This window comes from Ochotona curzoniae, unplaced genomic scaffold, assembly GCF_017591425.1.
Source record: "Ochotona curzoniae isolate NIBS_2020 unplaced genomic scaffold, NIBS_Ocur_1.0 contig_4501, whole genome shotgun sequence".
Lineage (NCBI taxonomy): Eukaryota > Metazoa > Chordata > Mammalia > Lagomorpha > Ochotonidae > Ochotona > Ochotona curzoniae.
The window spans coordinates 18,555,518-18,568,508 of record NW_024466307.1 but is presented as its reverse complement, the minus strand read 5'-3'; the positions used below and the strand labels follow the sequence as shown (position 1 = coordinate 18,568,508).

Genomic DNA, 12,991 nt, shown 5'->3' with positions numbered 1-12,991 from the left:
CTGTCCAAACACCGGAAGGCAATTGAATGCTTCCTATAAGAAACGTGAATGAAACTATTATTTCACAGACACTCCACAAACACTTATAACTCGTAGGTGCTATTTTCCATTTTTCTATGCAGTTCTTTCCTGTCTAGTCTTCTGCACTTACCCTTTTTAAAGTAGATACCAATTTATTTAGGATAGTATGTCCTTCTTTCGAGCCATGATTCTGTTTGTTTCATGCCTTTATCTAATGTTCCCTTGTAGAATTTAGAGACAATCGATTACCTTTTCCTCATCATCAAGAGTATAATATGATGCGGACAAACTGCATGTATTATAGCTGTCTATTTGGAAACAAACAAAAAACAAGGTTGATATGGAGGTGTAACTAACACAAATTCAACGCATAAGCAGTGATCACTTGATTGTTGAATTTTACCAAATACAAGCTAAGACCGGATAAAAGTTTCAATACTTGTCCTCAAAAGCTAAGAAGAAAATTAAATATATCTCCTCACCATCTTTACACTGATTCACCGTTCCATTGCACAGAATCTCAAACTGTTTAATGAAGCCCTGGTCTCATTTCTTATTGGTAGTAATATGTGCTTCTATTGTCTCCTGCCTGTAGTATCTGGATTTCCATTTTTATATGTCTGGAATCCTTAATCCATTACGTCCACGGTTTTCTTGCTGATATTCTTAGCTGTTATCATTCTGCTCCTCACACCCAACTTGGGAAGAATGCAATATTATACAATTTCCATAACTAAATCTAGTAAATAAACTGACTTATCATTTCTGTTATTGCATTTTAATACCTAAAGTGCACTCTGTATTTTTATTTGACTGGTACAAAAAAAGATATTCACAGTGAAATCTCTAGAAGCCCGAACTCTGAAAGAGGCTGAATCTCATTGTAGTTAAGTTTAGTTTCAAAAGTTACATGTGGTGATAGTATTGATTCCTTTGGATTAGTGCCTTTTTGTGATGTGTCAACAGAGTGTCACAATATGGACATATCCTTTCAAAGTGTTTTTCTTAGTCCCTGTTCTATCATATTGACCTTTTGATAACTGAAACAGATAACTCCCTTCTCTTTTAAGTCATTCTCCTTGTAAAAACTCCAACTGTTACCAGTTGATTTAAACTTACAAAAGCCAGATTGTGCTTCAATATTAAGAACATTTAAATTAAAAAAGTATTAGTCAAAAAATAGGCAACTTAAATACTATAGTGACAATCCTTGATAAACATCTATTTGACAACAGGTGCCATGGCATAGCTGATTAAGTCTCTGCCTATAGCATTCTATAGGGGCACTGCTGGGTGTCCTAGCTGCTCCACATCTGATCCAGCTCCCTGCTTATGGCAAGGGAGAGCAGTGGAGGATGGGCCTTGACACCTATATAGGAACATGAGATACCCAGAAGCTCCTGGCTCCGGGCTCAGCCTGAAAAGCTCTGGTTGTTGCAACCATTTGAGAAGTGAGTCAATGAATGGGAGATTCTCTCTACTTCATTTTATGCAAATCAGCCTTTCAAATAAAAATAATCTTTAAAAATGTGTTTGAATGGTACAGTTATAAACAGAAGAGGAGATTGAGAAAGAGAGAATTTGCTATCTGCTGAGTCTATATCCAAATGGCCACAAGAATCAGAGCAGCACTTACATTCTAGAATATTACTCAGCCATAAGAAAATTGAAAAGCCAATGAAGTAGTCACAGGATGTGGTTAAGAACTTGCATTTTCTAACATATTGGTCACTCAATACCATGTCAATTAACTCCATAATGTTGCAAATTGTTGTTGATGTTATGTTGTGGCTTTTCATTGGACGGGATGATATTCTGCCAGCTCTACTTTCAGACCAGGGATGGTCTTCCAAGGAAACTGTTGAATTTATCTGGACAATAAGATGCTGGACTCTATGCATGGTACATGCCCACAATGAAGGAATCATGACTGAATATGAACTGTAATACTGCAACAATGTGGAGGAATCCAACATGGGGGGAGGGCATGGGGAGGAGTTGGGGGAATCCCAGAGCCTATGAAACTGTTTCATAAAACCAAATAAAAAGTGCTCCTTTGGCAGCACATATACTAAAACCAAATAAAAAAATGTAAAGGTAAAGAAAAAAAAAAGCAAAAAGCAACATCTTTAGTGACAAAATGGACATAATTGGAAATAGCTATTTTCATCTAAAGTAAACAATCTGAAAGGCAAATATGTATTTTCTCTGATATATGGCAGGTAATATGGAATACAAACTGTGCAGGGATGAAATGGTCACTTTGGAATAGGATTGTGTATTCTCCAGTGGAAGTATGGTCTTGTACTCCTTTTGCTAGTTGAATATTATGATGAGTGACAAATTAAGCCTGAAAATGCCGCTGAGGAGTGCGAAGGGAAGAAGGAGCATTGAGAGGGAATGGTGTGGCAGGAAAACTGGGAAAAGGGGAATCAGGACAATCTTCCTGAACTGTGCGTATGAAACCCACAAAATCTGCTCTTCTACATTCCTAATACTCTTTAACAAATTATAAAAATCACAAGCTTCTATGCTTTGATGCTAGGCTCTGATGGATACAGTTTATTTGAATATCGTATCTTAGAGTGTTAGGACTTGAAATTTAGAAAAGGATTTTAAAATTGTTTTCGAGCATAACACAGCAAATGCACTCCCCAGTGTTTACACACGTGGAGGCAAAGAGGTGCAAGGGTGATATCTGTGAACATAAGTGTGAAATGTCAGGGTGGGTGACTGACCAACACAGGAAGAGACACTTTCATTGATAATTTGTCTTTATATAAATTCAGCATCTCTCTTTCCTTAAACCAGGTACCCAACACAATGGACTGCAGTAATAATTCAAAAGTGGGATAATTTTAATTCTGAATTTGAATTGTGAAGGGAGAGCAGCTTACCCAATAAGGACCCACTAGGAGTTTAAGGGAAAAAAAAAAAAACAATTCTATTTACCTCTTTCAATTCTATTGATTTCCAAGTGCTGTGAAACTCACCAGAGTCTGGTCAAATCTAGAGACACTGTTGCTCCTCGGTTCTAACTTCTGTTGGGTGAGGAGCTTGATTCGAAGCTTTCATCTTGGGGAACCGTGATTGCGTGCGTACGCTTTCTCCCATTATTGGCAAACGAGACTGCCATGGCTTAAAAGGTAGCAAATGGGAACTTAGCCATTGTCCTTTTCTTACTCTCTGTAACAAATTAAACTCAGCAAGAACTTGGGGTTTTATCAAATCACCACTGAACCTAATGCTGACTATGCAGCTCTCCCCAGGGACATTTTCCAGGGACTCTACTTGAGAGTAGGGAAAGAAAGAGTATGTGTGTGTGGCCTTGGAGATCTCTGGGCCCTGATGTGCCAATTAAAAGCAACTGGCCAGCATTCCAAGATCTGTCTTGCAGCCTTCATATATTTCTATTCCCCATACCCTAGACAAATTAAACTAATGTATTCAGTTTCTGCATAACACACCCTCTCATGTGGCTCAGAATATCAAAATTGGAAATTATTTCTTGCAGCAATGGGGAAACAATTAAAATCTGTAAGTGGAGCTGGGTCAAGCCAACAAAAGTGTTCAAGAATGAAGGGAAACTATTAAAAGGTCAAATATAAAGGTTATTGAAGTTTCAGAAGGTGCAAAAATAAAAGTTGAGTTAAAAATATATTTAAAAACATAATAGGGCCCAGTGCAATAGTGTAGTGGTTAAAGTCCTCACCTTGCATGCGCTTGGATTCCACATGGTCGCTGGTTCTAATCCCGGCTGCCCTGCTTCCCATCCAGATCCCTGCTTGTGGCCTGGGAAAGCAGTCGAGGATGGCCCAAAGCCTTGGGACCCTGCACCCGCGTGGGAGACCCGGAAGAGCTCTTGGCTCTTGGCTTCAGATCGGCGCAGTACTGGCCATTGTGGTCACTTGGGGAGTGAACCATCGGAAAGAAGATCTTCTTCTCTGTCTCTCCTCCTCTGTGTATATCTGTCTTTCCAATAAAAATAAACAAGTTAAAAATAATAATAATAAAAATATATTCAATGGAATAATAAATGAAAACTTTCCTTCCAGATTCTAAAAGGCAAAAAAAAAAATTATCAGTCCAGAATAATGTATCACTCTTAAACGAAAAGCCACAATACAAAATCAACAACAGGAAGTAAAAATAGAAATTTACAATGTCACAGATTTCTCAAGAGGTTTGGATAGTTCAATAGTCCTGAATTGCTGACGATCCTTCCACTCCAATAGTGTTGAAATCTCTTCCGAATCCACTGGTTGCTATAGTCCAACTTAGTGTCTCCGTCTGCCCACATATTCACTGCCAACGACTGGCTGGGGTAATTCGTTCTGTCCTCCATCCTCTATCATGGTGCCAGGTGTCCTCTGGAGGCTCCAATGTACTTCCATATCCTCCATGTACATTTGAATATGCTGTCCACTGCTCTGTCTGAGCAACTGAGCAACTGAGGAGGCCCAGCTCTGACACATGCACTCCAGGATCAGACCATGGAAACTGAAACTCTCTTCATGGTTAGGGTTCTGAGTCCAGTGGTTCAGTTAGTAGGGAGTCGCCAAAGAAACCTCATGTGAGGCCATCCCAGACCTGATTCTTGTCTGTTTGCCAATACAGGGTCCGGTACAGTTTGTCACCCAAATCAGCCTACGCACACACTGGTAGTTGGAATTGCTTGATCAGTTCTGTCTTCAGTCCCATGTTTTACATAACCCAGTGGGTGTTGGAGCCCAGCCTGATCATGTCCACCACATACTCGGCCTTTATGCAAACCGGTGGGAGCTGCAGTCTAGTGGGAACAACCCACAAAACCCCCACCAGGCCCGCCTCTGCTCTACATACACTTGCCAGTGTGTACAGCAGACTGGTCCCGTCTGTCCTACATCCATTCAGCTCTCATACATGTTGATAGGCATTGAAGCCCAGTTCGTCCCAACCAGCCCCACTATCCAGTTCACACTGGTACCAGTGGGGGCCACCATCTATCTAGGCAATGCCTGTGCCTGAAGTATTTGGCCCCTGTGCCAGCATCTGCCATCTGATGCTGCAGCAAAGCCCAAGCAATCCACATCCAAACTGGCTTATGCATGTACCAGAAGGCACAGTCAGCCCAGCCTGGCTTTTCCCTGATCCAGCTCACATGTGGGCCATCAGATGTTGTAGCCCTGCCCGGCCTGGTCTGCCCCAATCCCAACTCTCATGCTCACCAGTGGAAGTGGTGGCCCAGTAGTGGAGTCCTCACAGCCCTCACTGGGGCCATCTCCACCACCCCACATGTGCTGGTTGGGCGTTGCAGCCCAGTCTGGCACAGCCCGCCTCACCTCAGCATTTTCCAGTGGGTGCTGTAGCCTGGCCAGGCCCACCCCCAATTCCAACTCACGCTGGTGGGGACTACAGCCTAGCCCAGCCCTGACAGCCCCCAGTCTAGGCCTTCATGTGGACTGGCTGTTTTTGTGGCCTGATGCTGCCTGACCCATACTCCATTGTGGCACTTGGATTTGCCAGTTGGTGATATAGACTGGCCCAGCCTGGCCTGCTCCCAACCTGTGCCAAATGTATGCCAGTGAGTACCGTATATTTTGGCCTGGTCTGGACTGCTCCCCATCTTGGTTCTTGCATTCACCTGCAGGGAGCGTGTTCCAACAGAGGAGTTACCCAAGCTACTCCATCAGGATCTCTCCCAGTGCCAGATCTTGTGCACACTGGTCAGTCCATGGGCCAGCCCTACTTAGTCCACCTCCTGTCCTAGCAGGAACAGTGGCCTTTCTTCACCAGCCTTCACCCATTCCAGTTCTTATTGTTGCACGCTACAGCCCAGCCACGCCTGGCCTGCAGCCAGACACAGCTTACACATGGCTCAGCCGAGGCAGAGACCTGGCCTAGCCTATCCTATACTTAACTTGATTCTCTTGAGCACCAGTGGGTGCTAGATTCTAGTCCAGTCTGGCACATCCCAGGCCCAAGCCACACCCATGCTGAGGGATTCTGCAGCTCTGTCCAGACCAGTTCACAGCCTAGTACCTGTGAGTGTTGGCAGGTTACATGTTCACACCTAGTTCAGCCAGTCCCCACCCCAACTCCTAAGCTAACCAGCAGGACTTATATTTCCATAGGGTTGGGCCCACCTATCTCCCACAGAATCTACTCCTTGGAGCTGGTTCTCTAGTGTGCTGGTTAGTGTCATGGCCCTGCCATTCCCAACAGGGGAATACCTGTCCCCTGTTTCGATATTCAATCAGATACTGGGACTAGCTCTGCGCTGTGATCTATGAAAAAAAAAAAAGCTATGATCTAGATCCATAGCTTTTGTGTGGTCTGGCGTGTGGTTGTACCACAAGCCCATCTCAGGACTCCTATGTTGGCTGGCAAATCAGTCTCACCATTCAGATCTTCCATTCTCTCCCCTCCAACCACCAGGTCTCAGTACCTCACTTCCCAGCAAGTACAGTGGCCCTGTTGTTAGGTGTCCCTCAGGATTCATTCCTCACTTATATGTATGCTGTACATAATCATGGACGTCCCTAGGCAATATTTCATCACCCTAATCCCCCAGAGCCCATCAGCAGGTGGCCAGTGGGCAAAGTCAGGTGCCCGATGAGTGCATTGGCCACCTGAAAAAAGATGGTGTCAGCTGCTTAAAAAAGTAGCTGGGGGCAGGCTGTGCCCTCTGCTCACCAACCAAAACTGGCTCCTTTTAATTTTAAGAGCAGTAAACAGTTAAGCCTTGGAGCTGGCATGGTAGCCTAGTGGCTAAAGTCCTCACATTGCATGTGCTGGGATCCCACACAGATGCCAGTTCTAATCCTGGCTGCCCTGCTTGTCATCTAGCTCCCTGCTTGTGGCCTGGGAAAGCAGTCGAGGACGGCCCAAAGCCTTGGGACCCTGCACCTGTGTGGGAGACCTGGAAGAGGCTCCTGGCTCCTGACTTCAGGTTGGCTCAACTCCAGCCATTGTGGCCACTTGGGGAATGAATCAGTGGATGGAATATTTTCCTCTCTGTCTCTTCTCCTCTCTGTACATCTGACTTTACAATAAAATAAAATAAATCTTTTTTTTTTTTTAAGTTAAGCCTTAATGAGAAACACGGGACAAAATCTTGGATTTTCCTCTGGTTCCTTATTGGCTTGTGTTTTCATCATTGGAAGCAATTTGAGAAAGAATTAGAACAAGATTAACTAATTTTCCTCAGCAATACTCTCTGCCTACAATATAAACTAGAAGGCAAGAAAAAATTTTCAAGGAATACTTTCTTTTTTTTTTAAAGATTTATTTTTATTATTTTTTTTATTGGAAAGGCGGATATACAGAGAGGAGAGACAGAGAGGAAGATCTTCCGTCCGATGATTCACTCCCCAAGTGAGCGCAACGGGCCGATACTATGCCGAACCGAAGCCAGGAGCCTCTTCTGGGTCTCCCATGCGGGTGCAGGGTCCCAAAGCTTTGGGCTGTCCTCGACTGCTTTCCCAGGCCACAGGCAGGGAGCTGGAAGGGAAGCAGGGCTGCCGGGATTAGAACCGGCGCCCATATGGGATCCCGGGCGTGCAAGGCGAGGACCTTAACCACTGCGTTACCGCGCCAGGCCCAAGGAATACTTTCTTAAAGTAGAATATAGTACTACAATTGTACCTCTTTTGAAAATGGAGAAGCAATGGGGAGAAGTCCCTTAAGGATACTTCCCAAATGTGCACAATGACAAAAAAATGGATATTCCATGTCCAAGTCTCCAAAATGGAGGGTCTCAATCTATCTATTCCTGAAAGTTCTAAAAGTTGTAAGCTGAGGAGGAATTGAAAATTAAAGAGCTGTTAGATGAGCCTGAGAGTAGATGGCACAATTTACATTTGAAATTACAGTATCTGTGTCTTTCACTCTTTCTACAATTCTGAATTTCAACTAAAAAGATTTGAATAAAAAGATATGGGACAGAATTTTGTTGCATTGGGTAAAGCACTGCCTGTGATGTCATCATCTCATATAAGTACAAGTCTAAACATTGACTGTTAAGCAGGTGGCCTCTTGCTTTTCAGAGTTTTTAAAGTTAAAATTAAGTATCACTCATGACTTACTTGTACTAAAGTCCAAGAATCCAGTGACACCTGGTCAAGCACTAACCAGCCCTGCAGTGGAGCCAGAACCCAGGAATAGTTTAGCACTGGGTTTTAGCCATACTCTAAGAGTGGAGGAACCAGTGCTTTAGATGGCTGTACAGGTATAACACAGGAATCTTACGGAGTTATGTTTTTGCCTACCTTTCTATACTCTCCTTAGGTCTCTTAGAGACCTTTACAACCATATCTGACTACCTGACTATATCCATTTCCACGGCCTCATGTTCAAAATGGTTCATTTTGTTGTTTTTTTCCCCCCACTTCTCTCTTTCTTTAAAAGTCAGTGAGAAATTCTGCTTGGAGACTTGTTGAGATGGATTACTTTTTGTGTACTAAATTCACAGTTCTCTTTGTTATAACTCTCATTATCATGGAATTTATAATCCTTGTTACACTCCCAGCAAATATATCCATCCCTTTAACTAAAATAGTTCCTCAGGAGATAAGTTCAAAACTCGATAAAATTTGGGATATTTTACAGCTTTGAACTGAATAGTCACAATATTCTTTTCAGCTTAAAAAAATCAGGAATCTATGATATCATATAGAGTCTCTGCGTATTAATTATTTTTCATCCTTTGTGTTTGTTTTCCCAGTGTTTCTCTATGGTGGATGAGTATTCTTTTGTGTATTATAGACTATACCTTCTAAGTTAACAATGCTTTGTCACTCTATTGGTGGAGAGATGAAGAAAATGGAGGTCATATAGAATCTGCTATGGTCAGTACAATACTTACGAATGTAACAAAAATATTACCAGCATTATTGTAACATCTAGATATATTTTATGGCATTTAAATAAGTTATTATTTATTGAGATTAAAAAGGAAATAGCAATAGGATGAAGATTTGCTGGTGAGAATTTCCCTGGACAAAAAAATTTCTTTAAGAGATGGTTAAATTTCTTATGGTAAACTCTGTTCCTTGAAATATCCCAGAATTAGCCAGAGGACATAGAGGTTTGACAATTCTATCCAGTGGAGAAAGGAAACAAGTGCAGGTATTCTGCATGGTGTCTCCAGATCGCTTCACTTGGCCTTACAGTTCTTGATCTTCCTAAACTTGCTCCTTCCCCATAACTTTCCTAATTGCTTTCTTCACATCTTTGTTTCTCAATGTGTAGATCAAGGGGTTGAGAGTAGGGGCCAGAATCATGTATAGTACCGCCAGTGCTTTGCTTTGGTCTTGCGAGTAGTTGTCTTTTGGTTGTAAGTACAAAAACATAATGGTACCATAAAAAAGTGAAACCACCATCAGATGGGAAGCACAGGTTCCAAATGCTTTTTTCCTGCCCTCTGCTGAACGCATCTTCACTACTGCCCTGCCAATGCACACATAAGACGTCAGGATGATGGAGACGGGCATGGCCAGGATGATAAGCCGAGCAATAAACATTTTAGACTCTGTTGGGCCAGTATCCACACAGGACAGTTTAACAATGACCAGCAGCTCACAAAAGAAATGGTCCACACGCCGATTTCCACATCGAGGCAGTACGATAGCCATTGAGGACTGCAGAAAAGAGTTGGCAAAGCCAGAGGACCATGAAGCTGCTGCCAAGAAGTAGCATAGCCTCGGGTGCATGATGCAGGCATAACGCAGAGGCCAGCAAACTGCAACGTAGCGGTCAACTGCCATCACCGCAAGCAGCACACATTCAGTGGATCCAAGTGCCAAGGCCACCCAGTACTGGACCATACAGCCAGCATAGCTGATCTTCTTGCTGCCTCCCCACATGTTCACCAGCATCTGGGGGACAATGCTGGTTGTAAAGCAGAGGTCGAGCACAGAGAGGTTTCTGAGGAAGAAGTACATGGGTGTATGCAGTCGAACATCCAGGATAGAAAGTAAGATGATGGCAATGTTACCCACAAGGGTTATGCTGTAGAATGTCAGGACGAAGAGGGAGAGGACCAGCTCCAACTCAGGCCGGTCAGAGAAGCCCACCAAGATGAAATCTCCACCAGCACTGTCATTGGATATTTCCACTTCCATCACTGAGGATGATCCCATTCCATCTGCAACAAGATTGACGATGCTATGTGGGCAATGAATATATGTAATGAACAATCATGGACCCTAGATATGGTCTATGTTCTGTGGTTTTTTCCTTTTGTTCAATTGACTTCCCCTTGCCATTGGATAAAAACATTAAAGGGCTTATTGCCTTCATTGTCATAAAATATTTCAACCACTTTCAGGTGCAAAAGAATCTAAATCAACTAATATGAAAGGTGACTGCACAGATACTAAAATCTCAGAATCTCATTTATACTCATTGTTGCCCTCTTCCCAAACAGATCTCCTTTCAGGTAATCCCTGTGCTTTAGATGGACCATGAACAACCTGTGTATCTGCCTGCCCCTTCTTTGCCAGTGTTTCAACAGTGATACAAGGTCCTCCTGTTTGGGCCTTGCACAAGGATGAGAAAGGAAGTCCCAGCAAGCTCTTAATCTCCCAAAACAGATTCTTGATTTTCAAGCCTGGAGATGTGTAGTGAGATGATTACTCCTTTAGAGAAAATGTGTGGGTTCTTCAGAAACCCCTTTAATGGTCTAGAGGACATGAAAACCCCTAACCTGAGTTGATGTGTCCCCTTATGACGCTGTTTCCAACACCTTTTGTAACTTATGAGAATGCTAGGTCCTCTTCCAGAATCCTCTTAGTGATTCATTTGTTCCCATGGTTGCTTCTGTAACCCTCCTCTGATACACAGCGACCCCTTTTCATCTTTTGTCTTAAAATTACAGCAGCAACCCCAGTTTGTTAAGCTTTACCGCTGTGGCAGATATTGCCATTTTCTCCTTAAACATCCTGTGCAAAAAGACAGACTGGCTTACAGTGCCTCCTGAGACTACAAAACACATTTACTGAGAATCAAGATGGTGAAATGGATAAGAACACACTTAAACACAGAGAGAATCATTAGCCAGGGTGAAGCAGAGAGTGCCTATGCCAGCAAAAAGGACAGGCCAGGCCAGTGACAAGAGGAGTTCCCAGAGACTGATAGACAACAGTGTGGTGTTGCAGTGACAAAATACCCCAGCAGCAGCCAGTGGTTGTTGATCTGAGCTCTACCAGTGGCCAGAGCTCCACAGGCACCCAGGCGGGAAAGGGAGTTCACCAGGAGCTCAGGAGGTTAACTCAGGCACAGACCTGCCCATTCTGCTGATTTCTTTGATCCAACCAGGAGCAGAGCAGCAGTGCAAGACCAGGGTGAGTGTCACAGTCCAGATGCCCACCAATGTTACATTGGGTACCATTGTGTGTACTGAGGTTCCTAGCTCCTGGCTCCTGTCTCCCAGCTCCTGGTTTTTGACCTGCCCATTTCCCGTCGTTTCAGCCTTTTGGGGCAGTGAACCTTTAGATGGGAGATATCTCTATATCTTCTTCTCTCTCTATAATTCTATCTTTACAATCAATAAAAATAAATCTTTAAAAGATATTCTGGCAATAGGATGCCGGACTCTCTGCCACTGTACATGCCCACGATGGACTTATGACTGTTTATGAAGAACTATACTATTGTAATAATATAGGACCGGGGGGGGGGGATGTGAGGAGGAAGTAAGGGAAATTCTAGGGTCTGTGGAACTGTATCAAAAAATGATAATAATAAGTGGAAAAAATTCTGGCTCAACTTGGAATGATCTTTGATCCTATGGGTCTTTTTCACCTACAGTTTTAGAATTGTAATAGCATAAATTATTCTTTTCATGATTATCTTAAAATGCAAAATATCATACCTGTAAAAGTCAATGTGAAATGTTATTCTCTCAATAATTACCATTTGTGTAGTAAGAATGGTGATCACATTTCTCAAATGCACATTCCAGGCTTAGAAATGTACTTTGAGTGCATTATCTCAATTGATATTTCTATGTAACACTGTTAATATTAAAGTTTCATTTTATAGAGTAGAGGAATAAAGCTTTCAGTGACTTAGTCCTAAAACCAAGGTCACATTTTCGCAATATGGTAGAACTAGCACTCACAGTCAACTCTGATTAATTCCCAAACACATAATCACTAATACGCTACAACAGTGCCTGCATTATTTTAGGTAAATGTGCGTATAACCTCTTTGTAGTTATATGTTTAAGTGCCCTGCACCTAAAAAACAGATACTTTATAAATGTTTGCTGGGGTAATATAGAATTAGATCTGCCAGAGTATATGGCATTCAATGAAACAACTGTCATTGCTCAGAACTGTAACAAGTGACAATCTTGTGTACGCACACACACACACACACACACACAAATTATATATAAAGTGGGATTTTTTTTTTAATTAAAAGGACCTTCAGGATATATACCTTTTAATTTAAAAATCCAACTTTCTAGAACCTTGAAAGGATTCATGGTCCAGTTTTATGTTTATGTAGGGTCTAAATTTGCCACTTCAAGTAAAAGCACAACTTGGCTTTTCAGACCTTCCCAGCATCCAGAGAGATTGAAAACAAAGACACACACTCACCTTCACAGACATTTGTCAGTCTGACATGTTGAGGACCATATTCTAGTCATGGTCTCCTTTCACATGGAGAAAGAAAAAGTGAGGCTATGTTAGAGCCGTGCAGGACACATGGATCTCACCATGCAAGCAGGCAACAACAGAGCTTTTATCCAAGACTGTTTATCATCTTTCACACAGCGCAAAAGCTGTCTGCCACAGCAAAATAGGATCAGGGAAATGAATTGGGATTTTGCAATTCCACTAGAGCACCCCTTTGCTTTTTCGTTCTATTATTCTTCCTGCTTCTTTCTACAAACCATTTTGCTTTGCACCTTTCTCAGAAACGTTAGCCATCAAATCATGTCCTCATCCCATCACACACATCCCATGGTGTGAGAACCAGG

The 12,991-nt window shown here is 42.6% G+C and overlaps 1 protein-coding gene across 1 annotated transcript; it reads right to left on the bottom strand.

Moving 5' to 3' along the window:
- Positions 1 to 9,185: 9,185 nt before the first annotated feature.
- LOC121160224 (putative olfactory receptor 2W6) lies at positions 9,186 to 10,142 on the bottom strand. The gene has a single exon (XM_040985870.1). The coding sequence runs from the start codon at positions 10,140 to 10,142 to the stop codon at positions 9,186 to 9,188; it is 957 nt and encodes a 318-aa protein (XP_040841804.1).
- Between the last annotated feature and the right edge of the window lie 2,849 nt (positions 10,143 to 12,991).